At 38.9% G+C, this 18808-nt stretch overlaps 2 protein-coding genes across 18 annotated transcripts in view; one reads left to right on the forward strand and one right to left on the reverse strand.

The window, feature by feature from the left end:
• Nucleotides 1-9527, reverse strand: part of LOC117994720 (PC4 and SFRS1-interacting protein-like) — a 32297-nt gene extending 22770 nt beyond the window's left edge. Inside the window, exons 1-8 of one of the 2 annotated variants that reach the window (XM_034982674.2) lie at nt 9388-9527; nt 9112-9260; nt 8643-8698; nt 5414-5576; nt 3891-4001; nt 2106-2174; nt 1602-1789; nt 91-268 (exon numbers count right to left, since the gene is read on the reverse strand). In XM_034982674.2, coding sequence (XP_034838565.1) covers nt 91-268; nt 1602-1789; nt 2106-2174; nt 3891-4001; nt 5414-5576; nt 8643-8698; nt 9112-9198 — 852 coding nt within the window. In that variant the 5' untranslated portion in view covers nt 9199-9260; nt 9388-9527. Of the gene's footprint in view, nt 1-90; nt 269-1601; nt 1790-2105; nt 2175-3890; nt 4002-4996; nt 5125-5413; nt 5577-8642; nt 8699-9111; nt 9261-9387 lie in introns of those variants that run through there. The other variant, XM_069507904.1, reaches the window with a different exon arrangement.
• Nucleotides 9528-10640: 1113 nt separating this feature from the next.
• Nucleotides 10641-18808, forward strand: part of PIP5K59B (Phosphatidylinositol 4-phosphate 5-kinase 59B) — a 65098-nt gene continuing 56930 nt past the window's right edge. For all 16 annotated transcript variants that reach the window (XM_069507892.1, XM_069507889.1, XM_069507893.1 and 13 more), the window contains exons 1-3: nt 10641-10922; nt 11037-11080; nt 16278-16416. In XM_069507892.1, the coding sequence (XP_069363993.1) occupies nt 10835-10922; nt 11037-11080; nt 16278-16416 (271 nt within the window). In that variant the 5' untranslated portion in view covers nt 10641-10834. The remainder of the gene's footprint in view (nt 10923-11036; nt 11081-16277; nt 16417-18808) is intronic.

An 18808-nucleotide genomic window follows, 5' to 3' on the forward strand; every position in this document is an offset into this window, starting at 1 on the left:
TATTTTGGCTGACGTGAAAATGACGTCGATGTTAATGAGACATGGTTCCAGCGCAATAGCAATTTGCGGGATTTATATAATCCAACCTACCTGTGTGACAGCATTGAAATGTTTGATATTCTTGTCTTTGTCTTTTTCTTTGCTTTCTTTTTCTTTGCTATCTTTTTCTTTGTTCTCTTTATCTTTTTCCACTGGCGACGCGCCGCGGCGTTTCTTGGGCGCCGGCGAGGGTAGGGCGGTGTTTTCCTCTATGTGCTCGTCTATATATCTGTAAAGATAAAAAAGTTTCATTTACTTGCGTTACATAGCTCATTTTTAGGGTTCCGTACCTCAAAAGGAAAACCGGAACCCTTATACGATCACTTTGTTGTCTGTCTGTCAAGAAACCTACAGGGTACTTCCCGTTGACCTAGAATCATGAAATTTGGCAGGTAGGTAGGTCTAATAGCTGACATCAGGGGAAAAATCTGAAAACCGTGAATTTGTGGTCACATCACAAATAAAAAATGTGTTCATGAACAAATATTAGTATTTTCAATTTTCAAAGTTAGATAACTATTATACCAAGTGGGGTATCATATTATGAAAGGACTTTCCTTGTACATTCCAAGATTTATTTTTATTTTTATGCATAATAGTTTTTGATTTATCGTGCATAATATCGAAAAAATAGAATAGAATGTTTTTTATTCATGTAAACTTTTTACAAGTATTTATGAATAGTCAGGTAGTTTTAATTTACCACTGGTTCGGAATGCCGTTCCTACCGAGAAGAACCAGCAAGAAACTCGGCGGTTGCTCTTTTTAATTTTTCAATTTACAATGTTATTATACCGTACCTACTATACAAGCCATTGCAGCCCCGTGCATTGCTGGAGCGAGTCAAATCCAAGCTTTTTTATCGTTTACATAGTCTGCGAATGTATAATATGCTTTTTTTAGGAGCATACTTTTAACACATTTTTTAAACTTGTGTAAAGGCAAGTCTAAAATTGCTTGTGGAATTTTATTATAAAATATTACACTCATTCCCACAAATGACTTTCCCACTTTCCAGAGGCGGAGCGCAGGAGTAGCAAGCTTATTTCGGTTTCTAGTTTGAATACGACTGTAATACGGAACCCTCGGTGCACGAGTCTAACTCGCGCGTGGGAGGTTCTTTTTAAAATATGTTTGTTTGATATATTTATGTAATGTAAGTCATAATCGCAAATCAGGTAAGTACTTGGAAACCTTATTTCGGCAATGACTGGATTTACTTTAGGATTTTTGTGAAACAGTAGTAACATCTAGAAAACCACTGTTGCTAATTAATCCATACCTATAGACGCCTAATAGCCGGACACCCTCGATCGCCACGCTTGCAGTTGCTTAGTATAAGGCTGCCTGTCCACTGGTGCGGAGCGGAGCGGAGCTAAAAACTAATGATCGCCTGGCTGTTGTTACATATGAATCTGCGTATCGTTAATAAGATCGCAATAAAACCTTGTACAATTGTTGTTAGCACTTACTGGAAAGTTTCTGACAATCAACGTACAATAGCTGTCGCGAGAGTAGTATTTATTAAAAAAGAAAATTAAAAAAAAATATTTCTTTCTTACCTTTTGGGACGTATCTTTCTCCCGCTTCTACTGACCACTAACTCCTCTTCTTTCTTGTCATCTTCTTTGACTTCTTCCTTGCCTTCTTCGTCTTTCTTGCCTCGGCCACGCGGGGTCTTAGGTTCTTTAGCTTTTGGAGTCTCCTTTGCTGGGGTCTTGGCTGTAGATTTTCGCGCGGCTTTGGCTTGCTGAAATAGAACATGAATATAGAAAACCGTCCAAGTGTAAGTTGTTGAGAGTCACACGTAGGGTTCCGTACCTTGGAAGGATACGTATTATTATTTTGTTGCTTAAATTATCTTCAACTGCAAATATAAACAAGTTAAAGCAAGTGATATTTAATTATTTTAAAAACGCATATAACACCGAAAAGTTAGCGTGCCCGGGATTGAACCCCCCCAACTTCCCGAAAAGAAGGCGGACGTCTTAACCACTAGGCTATCACCACATTTATACAGTCAAAAAAGACAGACTAAAAAAAGTCGAAAAAAAAACTCAGCATACCTTTCCTTCGTCAATAACTAAGGCACCAGTTTCGTCAGAGTCCTCGATTCCCGTATCATTTTGTGTCGTCTAAAAGCAAAATAAATGAAAAACAAAATAAATTTAAAAGAAAAATTTAAAAAGCCGTTAAAACTAAAAAAATCATACTATCCATCCATACTAATATAATGCGAAAGTGTGTCTGTCTGTCTGTCTATCCGTCTGTCTGTCTGCTAGCCTTTCACAGCCTATCCGTTCAACCGATTTCGACGAAATTTGGTACAGGGATAGCTTGCATGCTATCTTTGTACCAAATTTCGCCAAAATAGGTTAACACAGATGGGCCGTGAAAAGCTAACAGACAGACAGACTTTCGCATTTATAATATTAGTATGGATAATTTAACACTGATTTTTGAAGGCTGATCAGTAACCATTTTCACTCAATTAGATGGGGAAAAGACAATTGGGTATTTTCCTACTTTTGAATTTGATAAATATTATTACTTTATTATAAACTAGCTTATGCTTGCGACTTTGTCCGCGTGGACTACACAAATTTCAAACCCCTATTTCACCCCCTTAGGGGTTGAATTTTCAAAAATCCTTTCTTAGCGGATGCCTACGTCATAATAGCTATCTGCATGGCAAATTTCAGCCCGATCCGTCCAGTAGTTTAAGCTGTGCGTTGATAGATCAGTCAGTCAGTCAGTCAGTCATTCAGTCAGTCAGTCACCTTTTCCTTTTATATATTTAGACTAGGATAAAAATAATGACGTACACTGAAAAAAATATTAAAATCCAACAAAGATTTACAAAGTTACAGGCATTTTAATTTTGGAGTAGGAGGGTCTTCTATCCCTTTCTCGCAACGAAAATTTGTATGAAACCGCACGAAGCTACTATGGCATTAGTAAGGTGTGACGTCAAACTGCTGTATCGCTATCTCTGTCTAATCAGAAATATTTAAATGCTTATAACTTTTTGTTATTTGATCGATTTAATTAGTTTTTTCAGTTTACGTCATTATTTTTATTCTAGTTTATAATATTTATAATAAAGTAATAAAAAAATTAAAGGCATGTTAAATGTTTCTAAAATGTTAGTCCTCTCGACAAATATTTACTTCATCTTATAGTAAATACTTTGGCTAATGACTTATTTTGTATGGATTTTGTTTTTTCTTCTTTTTGGACACAACCACACTCTGTTGTGGCCAAAAAGGAAATCCAATCTCTACATAGTATAGAATAAAGTCGCTTCCCGCTGTCTGTATGTATGTATGTATGAACGCGTAGATCTTTTAAACTACGCAACGGATTTTAATGCGGCTTTCACCAATAGATAGAGTGATTCAAGAGGAAGGTTTATAGCTATAGTTTAGTTTTCAAAAAATTAGAGATCCGTAGAGAAATTGAAATAATGTGAATTAGGTCAGAAAACGGGCTGAAATACGGAACCCTAAAAACACAATCATCATGATCAACCCATAACCGGCTCACTACAGAGCACGGGTCTCCTCTCAGAGTGAGAAGGGTTTTGGGCATAGTCTACCACGCTAGGCATGTGGGGATTGGTAGGCTCCACACACCTTTGAGAACATTATGGAGAACTCTCAGGCATGCAGGTTTCCTCACGTTGTTTTCTTTCACCGTTAAAGCAAGTGATATTTTAATTACTTAAAAACGCCGAAAAGTTAGAGGTGCGTGCCCGGGATCGAACCCCCGACCTCCGATTGGAAGGCGGACGTCCTAACCACTAGGCTACCACAGCTTCAAGCAAAAACACAATAAAGGTACATAATTACCTCATCAGCCATAGTTTCGTCCGCCGCGGTCGTGTCAGCCATTGATTCATCCGCCGTCTCGTTAGCTGTTGAGTCGTTAGCCGTGTCGTTTCCACCTTCTGGCACCTCCAACTATAATTAAAGTCAAATGATTTAATCAAAATCAATATCTCTACATAGTATAAAATAAAGTCGCTTCCCGCTGTCTGCATGTATGAACGCGTAGATCTTTTAAACTACGCAACGGATTTTAATGCGGCTTTTACCAATAGATAGTGTGATTCAAGGTTTATAGCTATATTTTAATTCTCAAAAAATTAGAGATCCCTAGAGAAATTGAAATAATGTGAATTAGGTTGGAAAAAAATCCTCTCATTTGAGATTTTCCGAGGCAATGACACCACATTAGTATCTACGTTGCACCCATGCGAAGCCGGGGCGGGTCACTAGCAGGTAATAAATTACTCTTTTTGATAATCAGAAGTTGGATTTGTAAGATATAGTGGTGATAATTATTACACATACTTAAAACTAAAGCTACGAGCCGAGATTATTACCTACATCATCAACATGATCAACCCATCGCCGGCTCACTACAGAGCACGGGTCTCCTCTCAGAGTAAGAAGAGTTTTGACAATAGTCAACCACACTGGTCAAGTGCGGATAGGCAGATGTCACATACCTCAGTAAACATTATGGGGAACTCTCAGGCATGCAAGTTTCCTCACGATGTTTTTCTTCACTGTTAAAGCAAGTGATATTTCATGTTTCGTAAGTTTGTAATAGATTAGTTGCATATTTAGATACTAGCTTATGCTCGCGACTTCGTCCGCGTGGACTACACAAACTTCAAACCCCTATTTCACCCCGTTAGGGGTTGAATTTTCACAAATCCTTCCTTAGCGGATGCCTACGTCATAATAGCTGTCTGCATGCCAAATTTCAGCCCGATTCGTCCAGTAGTTTGAGCTGTGCGGTGATAGATCAGTCAGTCAGTCAGTCACCTTTTTTTTATATCTTTAGATAAAGAATTTTTTTCAATTTTTTTTTTCTGTAACAATACAGTGCCCAAAACTGGGCCCAAAACTGGTTGGTCTCCTTTAACACAATATTGGCAATATCTTACCTCAGGTGCAACCCCAATAACCTCCTCCAAGGGTACATTATTGGCAAAGTCATATTCAATCTGTTTCACTCCATCATTGAAGTCGCGCCTCTTAACAGTTTAGGTTAGGAACTTGTCCTTATTGTCTGTCAGTAAGTACCCTTATTATAAATGCAAAAGTGTGTTTGTTTGTCCTTCAATCACGTCGCAACGGTACAACGGATTGACGTGATTTTTTGCATGGGTATAGATAAAGACCTGGAGAGTGACATAGGCTTTTATCCCGGAAAATCAAAGAGTTCCCACGAGATTTTTGAAAAACCTAATTCCACGCGGACGAAGTCGCGGGCGTCGGCTAGTAATGATTTAAAAAAAAAAATTCGCCACGCGCCAAGATAGCCTTGTCGCACTGTAGTTGTCAAATATCGTATTCCTTACCTCAGGGGCCACCCCAATAACCTCCTCCAATGGTACGTTATTGGCAAAGTCATATTCAATCTGTTTCACTCCATCATTGAAGTCGCGCCTCTTAACAGTTTTAGTTAGGAACTTCTCTTTATTCTCTGCATAGTCAAATATCATGTTCGGAGGGAGGTTGGCTCTGAAACAAAATTGACAGTTTAAGTCCCGCTAATTGCTATTGCGTGTGGCCGCCATTTTAGAGACGTCAGCACCAGACTGAAGTTTCGAGCTGATGGTTCATTTCTATTTCGGCTGCCGTCAAAACGAAGTCATTTCGATGTTAATGAGACATGGTTCCAGCGCAATATCAATTTGCGGGACTCATATATAACTTTTCTCCCACTTGCTTGGAATCGGCTACTTTGCTATTATTTTGTTACTTTTTTAATACATATTTTTTAACATAAATTTTTCATTTTTTATATTTCATTTTTTCACTTTTTTTATCATTGAATGAAAACTTTGATCATTTTGTCACTTTTTAGATTTTATACGCTTTTTTTATTATTGAATTAAAACTTTGTTTCTTTAATTAATTTTTTATAGTTTCCTCGCAAATGGGAGAAAAGTACTATACAAGTCTGGACTAAAATAGCGATTACCAACCATGTTTAGTTTCAAAATCAGAATTGAGAAGTCCTTAGCTTCACCTCAGCCTTCCAGTAATACTCGGTCAGTGTGGCTGATTCTGTTGTACACAATCTCTAAACTAAACTAAAATGACACGTCTAAATCTATTGCTATCCCTTTCATAATGTTGCTTGCGGAAAAGGATAGCACTAGATTTAGACCTGTTAATTTAGTTTAGTTTAGAGATTGTGTACTAGAGAATCGGCCCCAATAATCGCTTTATTATAGGCCTGGGCTGTAATGTACTATTAACTCTACTACTGTAGAGGTGCAACCTCTACCGTTACTTGGCTGGCAGCTATTAAGAAAACTTCGCAGCTGCCACACAACAATATTCAAATTTGGAACGCAGTAGAGAATCCTCCTGGTCACGCACGTTACGAGATTCCACATTCCCTATCATCCGCTCGTCACGTCAACATCTTCTACCATTGTATTATATAAAGCTCGCGAGCCCGTCTGTATTGTACATAACATATCAATTGTAAAGTGTAAAATAAACATCACTATATGTAGCTGGTTCTTCATTACATCAACCCTTCAGCTACATAATTGGTGACCCATCATTGAAGAACACATCAGCCACATTGGGTACCTGCGTCTACGGTCGAGCCTGCACACTGCTCCCGTCTCCGGCGTGCAAGCAACTCAACGCAACAAGCAACGACGTGCGGCCACATTAGCTGCACCCTCTGAACGCGAAAGCTACGAGTTACGACTGCGACTCGACATGGACGCCACAGATGGTGTCCCTCGTGGACGCAATCCAGTTAACTCGACGCGGCACGCTACGCAACCTACCCTGTCCTACATCGCTGACCACAACAACCTCCTGAACCCGACGCGAGGTTCATACGTGCATGCCTTGTGAGTACATATCCAAGGCGCCCTGAGGAGGGATCCAGGTTTTATAAGGACATTATTTCTTCTGTGCTGAAAAACAATTTCTAACAATAATATTTGTGACATTGCATTTTGTTTTGTGAAAATTATTTTTGAGTGACGTATTTTTTTAATTTTCAAATTCAGTGAAAAAGAACATTAACATTCCATAAATAGTATAGACAATAAGTGACGTCTCATCATCTCATTTTAAAAAGGGAATTTTTTATAGACATTTTACTTTTTTAGAACAATTTTATTTAGTTATATTGTCATGTCATAATTGTCATTGTATTTTGTAAAATTTTCCTGTCATAACAATTTAAATTTCAGCAATTTATAAAGAAACAGTATTACACGTATGAAGAGGACTAATCTCTCCGTTCCATGGTTCCATTCACAACAAACTCCTACGGACCATGCCACAATTCGTAAGGTTTTCAGCAAAGCTTCCTCCGTGCATTGCGGATCATCTTTTATTTCAAAGTGAAGCAGCTTTTGTGGAGTGCTGTATAGCCTCCGCACACATGTTCCTGTAGTACACTGGGCAGCCTAAGACACGATGTCACTCGTTCGTAAGTCCTTCGACCTTTTCACTTTTCCAGGTTCACTGAGTTTATCGCGCTCAGAACCTCTCTTCAGGTCTGTGAGGACGCGAGTTTGCCAAGGTTCGACGTGAAGAAGATTTGCTCATCATGCGTCTCCTCCGTCATCAACCTTTTTGCACTCCGAACGCTTCATTTATTGTAATTATTTTTTTCCGTGTCACTCAGGCATACAGGTCCACTGCTTATTTCTCTGGTCTTAAGTACTGCCTCCCAGTCACTGTGTACACAATGACCTGAGGTATTACACCATTACCAGATACTGCTACAGAAGACTCAACATTGAGGCAACTTTCAATCCTATTTGCCTTCTCATTTTTATCAATACATGTTCTAGTTTTAGGGTTTTTTTCCTTCATTCTTATGTATATAATACTTGCCTTACTTAATATTTCTTTTTTTTCTGTTTCTCACTCCGTAGGGGGGTGATGTAGAGGTGCAACCTCTACCGTTACTTGGCTGGCAGCTATTAAGAAAACTTCGCAGCTGCCACACAACAATATTCAAATTTGGAACGCAGTAGAGAATCCTCCTGGTCACGCACGTTACGAGATTCCACATTCCCTATCATCCGCTCGTCACGTCAACATCTTCTACCATTGTATTATATAAAGCTCGCGAGCCCGTCTGTATTGTACATAACATATCAATTGTAAAGTGTAAAATAAACATCACTATATGTAGCTGGTTCTTCATTACATCAACCCTTCAGCTACACTACTACTCTACCTTAAGGGCACAGAGGCAAACCACTAAGTTGCCTGCTAATACTAAATCTATACTAATATTATAAATGCGAAAGTGTGTAAAAAAATAAAATAAAATAAAAATCTTTTTTATTCGAATAAACCTTTACAAGTACTTACGAATAGTCGGATGCATCTACCACTGGTTCGGAATGCCTTTCTAACCGAGAAGAACCAGCAGTTAAGATTAAAATTAAATTAATTAGTAGGCAGGAGTTAAATTGGGGCGATCACAATAGATCAGCAACAGTCAACGTGGTACAGGGCCTGGATAGCCCTGCACAGCCGCCAAACATCATGAAGAAGGTACAACCGTGAAAAGTGACATGAATGGATACTTACGTCTCCCCTGTTCCATAGAAATACACAAAGTATTTTTTGCCATTCATCCGTTGGACCTGCAAAAATATTATAGAATTTTCACATTATGTATTGAAATGTTAAACAATAACACAAAAATTGAGTACAACTGAGGTTTGGTCAACATGACATATTATATAACGTTATTTATGAATTATATGTCGAAATTGGACTTGAATTTTAGTGTAACCTATAGGCATAGCAATTATTAATCTTCCAACTATGTTAGCTTATATTATATTTTAAAAACGAATTTTAATGGTAACCCATCAAATAAATAGGTAAAAACAGTTTAGTGAAAGTGTAAAACAGAAATAAAACGCGCAAAATTAACCAAAGCATCAATCGGCGTCATTTCCACTCAATATGTCTTCCCGCCTGAAAATCGGATAAGAAATGCAAACATAAAAACAACTTCCCTATGATGTTTTATATGAATTTTATCACTCACCCTTGCAGGCCATGCTGGATATCCTTTAACTTTCGCAAATATAAAGTCCCCTGCTTTATATTCACGTACTTTTTTACCCATTTTCATTGGGACAGCAACCAAAATACTAATTTCGGTTTATAGACAAATGATCACCGCTGTCACGTTCACTGTAATCGTAAAAGAACAATCGTCAACTCTGAGTACGATATATAAACGCTTTCACTATGATTTAAAAAGTATTTTAATTAGAATTTTAAAAAGACGCTATGATAAGAATTAACCTAAAATTCTTACCGCGGCAACGAAAATTGACGGTAAAAGAAAAGAAATAAACATGGCGTTCTGTGGTATTGCCATACTTTAAGATTGAGATGTATAGTTACGAGTCTTGAGCAATGCCGGTTCCACATTATCGTCCAGCTGTCCAACACTCCGAACATTCACCAACGCGTCTCTTGATATAACAAAAAAGACTCTCGACACATACGTTTCAACCTTATTCACTATGGAGAGCGTTGAAATGATAGATTCTTCGGAGTTATTACGCACACGTTCTGCCTTTTTTTTAATTTATAGGCTAGCGCTTGGCTGCAATTAGACCGTGGCAAGTGATGATGCCTAAGATGAAGCGCGCTTGCCTAGAAGATGCCTATTCACTCTTAACTTGAAGGTACCCATATTATAATTGGAGGGAAAACTGATGCTGGAAGGGTGTTCCAAATCTTAGCGGTTCGAATCAAAAATGTGGAGGCAAATCGCTTCGTACGTATCCGCCTCACCTGAGTGAAACGACCACAATGTGTGGAGGGTCTGTAATGTTTGTGTGAGTTGGCAAGTTAAAGATCGCGCTACTCCCTCGAACTGGCCGAAGATTGCGCTAACTGTAGGCTGGCAAAAAGTACCTTTATTGCTAAAACCCTTATAAATCAACAAAATATTTTTGTATCTTAGACAGCACTGACATGAATTTTAGGGTTGCTCTTTTTTAAACATTTTAGTTCAAAAAATATTTAATTTCAAATCTAAATGGTCGCACTGTATCTCTTTACACGTGGAAGGTTGGATGAACTGTTGAACTATTGGACGATAATGTGGAGCCAGCATAAGGGGTACCTTCATATCAGTCCTTATTTTCCCTGCGACGAGGATCTCTTGGCACTTGAATATCATTGACATGGGGGCGCTGTTGGCGAAAAAGGCTTAGAATATTCCAACTACGAAGTAGTACATAAAAATTCTTTGGAATATTCAAACAAGAACAAAGGGGACACTTGACGGCAACGTTAGTTCCGATTTTGGCCACGCACCAAGATATGGTCGTACTGGAACTGTTTGACACGACAGTTGGCACATATAGTTAAAATCTTTTATCGGTGGTTAAAATCTTAAAATGGTGAGTGAGAGTCATTTTGTACGGATTATAAATGCAAGATTTGATACACATAGCCCCTTGAAATCGCATAGACAAGTTTTAAGTTTAAAAAAAGTTGCTGTAATAAAAAATAAACATTAAAAAAAATGGTGTGCGGCTTTTTCAATTTGGCAACACAGTTACTATTAGCGGTCGTGTCAAATGGATGCTTTGGGCGAGCATTTTCGCGTAAATTAATTGATTTCTTCTAATTAAATTATTGTGAATCATTGTGTTGGCAACAAAAGTGTGATGTGAGCCATGCAAAATAATATTGTGCAAAGATTCTTATATGTGACTTCAAAATAGGGGTGTATCGTGAAAATAAAAATGGCCTCAGGTGATACTGATCACATAGAAGTTATGGAAGCCGTGAAAAAAGCTGAGGCGACTGGACATTCTGGCTCCGAGGATGATGGTATGTGTTAACTTAGTGTAGTAAAGCCATAACAGAGCATATTTACTATACCTATAGTTTATGATAGACGACCTAATTTCTGGTTTTTTAACCCGTTGATTTCTCCCTTTGCAGATCGCGACAGAGTTTCAATTGCAGAGAAAAATGTACCCTACGACGTAAGTAGTTCGTTGTTGTGATATATTTACGTTTTCATTCATGCCAGCCTCACAAAACACAGACTAGATCACGCTCAGAGAAAGTTCGTATCATTAGTATGCGAGAATCATAGGAGTGGGAAAAAAGTTGTAAATTAGCATTGTTTTTTTAATTGTGTTTACTAAATTAACACTAGGGTTGACACCTGTTTGATGTGTTTAATGAGTCATTAGGCTACTTGATATTTTTGTACAATATATTTGATTTTGTTAATTGGCTTACCTAATTAGTCTAAATGATGAATAAACCACATTTCCACCTCATTTATTGGCTTTTCAATATATCAAATTGGCTTAGAATATTTTACAAATGCCTGAGTGTAAGATGATTAGTGATTACTATACATTATATGAAACTAGCTGATGCCTGAAAAATAACTGAATTAGGTTTTCTTAAAAATTAACCCTAATTTTCCGGGATAAAAGTAGCCTATGTTCAAAAACATAGGACTTTCATACAACCTTTCAACCCCCATATTACCACCTTCAGGGGGGAAAATTTCAAAACCGTTTCTTAGCTGACACCTAGTCCTACAAAGAACCTACCTTCCAAATTTCAAGTTTGTAGGCTTTATAGTTCCTGAGATTTCATGATTAGTCAGTCAGTCAGTGAGTGAGTGGTATTTCGCTTTTATATATTTAGATAATAAGGGTACTGATACTGTTAGACTGATCTCACCAACATACTTATTCACATTTTTCGACTTTGTTATTGTCGGTAGTACTGATTGGTACAAGTGTAATTATAGCTACTCTCCCTAATTGAATGATTACTCATTCCTCATTAGTCACTGATGGCAATACAATCTGAAAAAGATTCAAAACATGTGTAAATACTAGCTAGCTAGCTGCCCTGGCGAACATCGTACCGCCTAACAGTTGATTCAATTTTTTTTAATTTTTCTCTCCGTAAGAACCATCCTCATACTTCAAGGAATATTATTAAAAAAGAATTAGCAAAATCGGTTCAGCTGTTCTCGAGATTTGCGATCAGCAACACATTTAGCGATTCATTTTTATATATATATACATACCTATCTCATTCTTAGGGTTCCGTGCCTCAAAAGGAAAAATGGAACCCTTATAGGATCACTTCGTTGTCTGTCTGTCTGTCAAGAAACCTATAGGGCACTTCCCGTTGACCTACAGTCATGAAATTTGGCAAGTATTATAGCACATGTGTGGGGTAAAATCTGAAAACCTTGAATTTGTGGTCATATAACAAAAAACAATTAAAATGTGTTCATGAACAAATACCTAGTATTTTCAACTTTCAAAGTAAGATAACTATATCAAATGGGGTATCATATGAAAGGGCTTTACCTGTAATATTTTAAAAAAGATTTTTATTTATTTTTATGCATTATAGTTTTTGAATTACCGATTATAAAATTACAAAAAAAATAAAAACCGACTTCGATTCACAAACACTAAAAATTGAAAAATAATTTAATTTATTACCGAATATATTAGGTACTAGCTTATGCTCGCGACTTCGTCCGCGTGGACTACACAAATTTCAAACCCCTATTTCACCCGCTTAGGGGTTGAATTTTGAAAAATCCTTTCTTAGCGGATGCCTATGTCATAATAGCTATCCGCATGCCAAATTTCAGCCCGATCCGTCCAGTAGTTTGAGCTGTGCGTTGATAGATCAGTCAGTCAGTCACCTTTTCCTTTTATATATTTAGATACAAGAGTTAATATAGTTCCATAATAATACTTTTTGGTGCCGGTGCCAACAGGCAGAAGTCCATAGGGATTTTTTCCTCCCCCGAAGAAAGAAAAAAAAAAAGATGGGATGGATGTTACTAATCCTGTGGCCGCCAGATACAGCAGCACGTTTTTGACTGGAATTGAAGTAACATCCTCTACCACGGTTCACGAGATACAGCCCGCTGACAGACAGACAGATGGACAAACAGCGGAGGCTTAGTAATAGTGTCCCGTTGGCAACCTTCGGGTACGGGATCCTACAAACTAAACGGAAATCCTAAACAATGAACTAATGTGACGAAAACCGTACGACTAGTCTATAGTTCGCGACAGGTCGAGATGGCAATCGGGGTATGAGGCGGGGATCCGCCCCTCATAACCGCACGTCACCCGCGCTCGCCCGCACTGGATAAGCGCGGGGGCTGTGTGGGTGTGCGGGGCGTACCCTCCTCAATTGCCATCTCGTCCTGTTGCGTACTATAGTCACGAGGTCGTTGTCCTATGCAAATACATGAGTCAGAGTCGCGAGTGGATTTGCCCATTCCGGGAGTCGAACTGGCTGCCGTCCAGACGCGGCAGTTCCGTATTTATTTCCCCTTTTGATATATTGTTTTACTAGCTGATGCCCGCGACTTCGTCCGCGTGGAATTAGGTTTTTAAAAATCCCGTGGGAACTCTTTTCCGGTATAAAAAGTAGCCTATGTTACTCTCCAGGTCTTTTTAGGGTTCCGTACCTCAAAAGGAAAAACGGAACCCTTATAGGATCACTTTGTTGTCTGTCTGTCTGTCAAGAAACCTACAGGGTACTTCCCGTTGACCTAGAATCATGAAATTTGATAGGTAGGTCTTATAGCAGACATAAGGGGAAAAATCTGAAAATCGTGAATTTGTGGTTAAATATCATTAAAAAAATTAAATTGTGGTCAAGAACTAAAAATTAGTATTTTAAATTTTCGAAGTAAGATAACTATATCAAGTGGGGTATCATATGAAAGGTCTTCACCTGTGCATTCTAAAACAGATTTTGATTTATTTTTATGCATCATAGTTTTTGAATTATCATGCAAAATGTAGAAAAAATACGACTGCAGTACGGAACCCTCGTTGCGCGAGCCTGACTTTCACTTGGCCGGTTTTTTTTAATGTAATTTATGTACAGAAAATGAGCATGTCACCCCTGTATACTCGCCAGGTCTTTATCTATAGCTATACCCATGCAAATAACCACGTCAATCCGTTGCACCGCTGCGACGTGATTCAAGGACAAACCAACAAACCGTCAAACAAACACACTTTCTCATTTATAGAAAGGGTACTGATTATTATGTTAGACTTAGAAGTTATCCATATTGTGACAAATCTGTTATAACTTATTTAATAATTATTAGGAATTAGGATTATGATTTTACTAGCTGATGCCCGCGACTTCGTACCTAGCGTGGGTTTAGATTTTCAAAAATCCCAGCGGAACTCTTTGATTTTCCGGGATAAAAAGTATGTAAAGCCTATGTTACTCTCCATCCTTTTAACTACCTCTATGCCAAAAATGAAGTCGATTGGTTGCTTAGTTAGGGCGTTAAGGAAGGACAAACAAACACACTTTCGCATTTATAATATCACTAGCGACCCGCCCCGGCTTTGCACGGGGTGCAATGTAGATACTAATGTTGTTACTGTGGTTATTTTGTTATATTTCAAAACAATAAGGCAGCATTTTCGATAAAAGCTCTCAGTCAGCTTAATTTCTTCCGAAATCTTGAACAGTTATCGTCATTTTTCAACAAATTAGCACAAAACAATATTAAACTATAGCTATAAACCTTCCTCTTGAACCACTCTATCTATTGGTGAAAACCGCATTAAAATCCGTTGCGTAGTTTAAAAGATCTACACTTTCATACATACAGACAGAGCGGGAAGCGACTTCATTTTATACTATGTAGAGAAGTAATATTAAGTTATATATAAATATAGAAGTATAGATTCTTCTACAATCTAGTCCGATATTAAAATGATTACTTTTTAATCAGAAACAGAACTTGGTGTAAATAAATGTCATCAACAATTAGTGGGCCGAGTAGATGATAGTCGAGAAGAATGATTCGATTCGCGGAGCGCAAGCGCGGCCGTGACATGTATCCGTTGTCAGCGACGTCATTATAGCGAGTGACAATGGACATTTGAATAGCAACAAACACAAAGGTCGACGGACTGGAGTACTTGCCTGTGTCACTCATACCCATATGACGCTTTGTCGGTCCCAACGACCGAAACAGTGCTCTACAAATCTGCTGTCTCCTTCTCAAGATCGATGTTCATCACTTTTGGCCGCGTACTGTATAGATTTCTCTATTTCAGCGGATTCATCATCATTATCAACCGATAGACGTCCCCTGCTGGACATAAGTCTCTCGCACCATAGTCTTGCGCCGCCTGAATCCAGCGGCTCCCTGCAACTCGTATGATGTCATCTGTCCACTTGGGGGTCTTCCAACGCTGCGCTTTTCAGTGCAAGGTCGCCATGCTTACACCTTGGGACCCCAACGTCTATCGGTTTTTTTTATTGTGTGCCCTGCCCATTAAAGAAAAGAAAGAAAGAAAAACGTTTACTTTTTTAAAGCTGTGCCACACATTACCAGTTAAACCTAGGGGTTAGATTATCCCGGCGCTTCTAATACTTTGAGCAGTAAAGTCAAAACCTCAAGCAGAAGAAGCACCGGAATAAACTATGTCATGTGTGGCACAACCCGTAAAAAACCGGCCAAGTGCGAGTCAGGCTCGCGCAACGAGTGTTCCGTACTACAGTCGTATTTCTTTCGACATTTTGCACGATAATTCAAAAACTATGATGCATAAAAATAAATAAAAATCTGCTTTAGAATGCACAGGTGAAGCCCTTTCATATGATACCCCACTTGATAGGTATAGTTATCTTACTTCGAAAATTGAAAATACTAATTATTAGTTTATGACCACAATTTAATTTTTCTTTGTGTGATGTAACCAAAAATTCACGGTTTTCAGATTTTTCCCCTAATGCCAGCTATAAGACCCACCTACCTGCCAAATTTCATAATTCTAGGTCAACGGGAAGTACCCTGTAGGTTTCTTGACAGACAAACAGATAACAAAGTGATCCTATAAGGGTTCCGTTTTTCCTATTGAGCTACGGAACCCTGAAAAAGGTCCCGACTCAGCATAAATTCTATATGTCTTGCACAAGTACAAAAACATACAGCGCTGGTTTTCAGTAGGAACCCCCATTGCTACTTTAGGCGTCGCAATCCGTTGAACTATGTCGGTTACTCCAGTTCTTCTACGGATCTTCTCATTTCTTTCATTAGATTAGATCACGTAGATTCAGCGGATTAACTATAGCAAATTAAGCTTTTGGCTCTTTGCATTAACAGCTAGTTACATAAACTGTGTTTTTCTGTTGCAGCCGGCGGTTGGCCCGTCGGGGGCGATCAGCAAGGTCCACAAGTCGGACCGGAAGATCGGCCACCGGCGGGTCGGCGAGGGCGGCGAGATCACCTACAAGAAGATACAGTCCTCGCAGATCATGGGCTCCATACAGCTCGGTGAGTACACTATAGTACGCGACCACTATAGTAGACCAGAGATAATGTATAATATATGTAGGAGCATCAGAAGTTTAAGAGATTATGACGGAGAATCAGGAAGATCAGCATTGAAATGAGTAAACTGCTATCCCACTTCTGATGTAGGCAATAACTGAGTGCCTTCATAAAGATGATGATGATGATTGACGATTAACCGGAATAAATCAGGATTACATCATATTAGATTAACCGAGCCCTTGTGGGCGCGCTACCAATATTCGCGCACTAAGAGAGACAACATAACTACCCTCAACAATAACACTATAGCAACTCTCATTTATGAGTCATGACAACAACGTCTCTTATGACTAGACAACCCTAGCTAAACCCTACCTAAGTCCCTACCTAAACCGGCTCCCCCATCCCCATACCGGTCCCAGACCAACCAGCTAACCTAGCACACCACAACTAGTACTATAACCTCAACCAACTGCAACCACATTAGGTCACAACAACAATAATAAAGCACCTCTAACTTTCGGAGTTATGTGTGTTCTAAGAAATTAAATATCCCGCTTTAAGGGTGAAGGCAACCATCGTAAGGAAACCTGCATGCCTGAGAGTTCTCAAAGATGTGTGAAGTCTGCCAATCCGCTCTTGAGAGGATTTTTTTCCAATCTAATTCACATTATTTCAATTTCCCTGGAGATCTCTAATTTTTGACAATTAAACTATACCTATAAACCTTCCTCTTGAATCACTCTATCTATTGGTGAAAACCGCATTAAAATCCGTTGCGTAGTTTAAAAGATCTACGCGTTCAAACATACACACAGCGGTAAGCGACTCTATTTTATACTATGTAGTATCTAACTATGCGCAGACGCAAGAATAAACTGTATATGCATTAACTATAGATATAAACAAGTATACAGCACTGGTACATAGTTTCCGCGAGCCAGCGCAAACGCGTTATCTAATCGCTTCGCAATAGCTTGTTCCCACGGTCCATTTGCAGTAAAATAACTAACTGACTAATACCACAGTACACGGCAGTTATGAAACTTGTAATAAAACGTCGAGGCTTCACCCACACTGACAGGCGGCAAATGTTACCTACATTTGACGCCTAGGTAGGCTATGAAACGACTAGGTAGGTATTTTTGATTTCTCGTCACCCCTAGCCTAATATTTGACAGATGTCGATTCAGGATCAAACAAGCTGTGATAGCCTAGTGGTTAGGACGTCCGCCTTCTAATCGGAGGTCGGGGGTTCGATTCCGGGCACGCACCTCTAACTTTTCGGAGTTATGTGCGTTTTAATTAAAAAAATATCACTTGCTTTAACGGTGAAGGAAAACATCGTAAGGAAACCTGCATGACTGAGAGTTTTCCATAATGTTCTCAAAGGTGTGTGAAGTCTACCAATCCGCACATGGCCAGCGTGGCATACTATGGCCAAAAACCTTTCTCACTCTGAGAGGAGACCCGTGCTCTGTAGTGAGCCGGCGATGGGTTGACCATGATGATGATATGTATGACCCAGTGTCCCACATAGTAGCAACATATACAACGATACGATTAGCGGTTCGTCGCGAGTTCCACTCGAGGCCTGGATGTGTTAATTAGTGTGACGTCAATGTCTGTCCTATGTATGTTAGCTATATAGGTATATATATATATATATAACATACTGGTTAATGCACGCGACATATAGTGCGCGACAGGCCGAGATGGCAGTCGGGGTATGAGGCGGGAGGACGCCCCGCACTGGGTTAGCGCGGGGGCTGTGCGGGTGTGTGGGGCGTCCCCACCCCGATTGCCATCTTGATCTGTCGCGTACTATAGGTTTTTCTGCTAAGTAAGATAACTATATCAAGCCGGGTATCATAATATGAAAGGGCTTCACCTGTGCATTCTAAAACAGATTTTTATTTATTTTTATGCACCATAGTTTTTAAATTATCGTGCAAAATGTCGAAAACTTGTTATCTTACTTTGAAAATTTAAAATACTAATCATTTGTTCTTGAACATTTTTTTTTGTGATGTAACTACAAATTCACGGTTTTGGATTTATTCCTTTACTTGTGCTATATAAGACCTCCCTACCTACCAAATTTTATAATTCTAGGTCAATGGGAAATACCTGATAGGTTTACTTGACAGACACGACGGACAGATGGACAGACAGACAGAAAACGAAGTGATCCTATAAGGGTTCCTATTATTCTTTCGAGGTACGAAACCCAAATAATCACGTCAATCCGTTGCCCCGCTGTCACGCGACTGAAGGACAAACCAATTAACCAACAATACCAACAACTTTCACAATTATAATATGGGTAGTGATAGCATAGAATGGCTTGACAAGTTTAGGAGTCCGTAGGACTATACAAACAAACCCCTAT

The sequence above is a fragment of the Maniola hyperantus genome, chromosome 27 (genome assembly GCF_902806685.2).
Source record: "Maniola hyperantus chromosome 27, iAphHyp1.2, whole genome shotgun sequence".
NCBI lineage: Eukaryota > Metazoa > Arthropoda > Insecta > Lepidoptera > Nymphalidae > Maniola > Maniola hyperantus.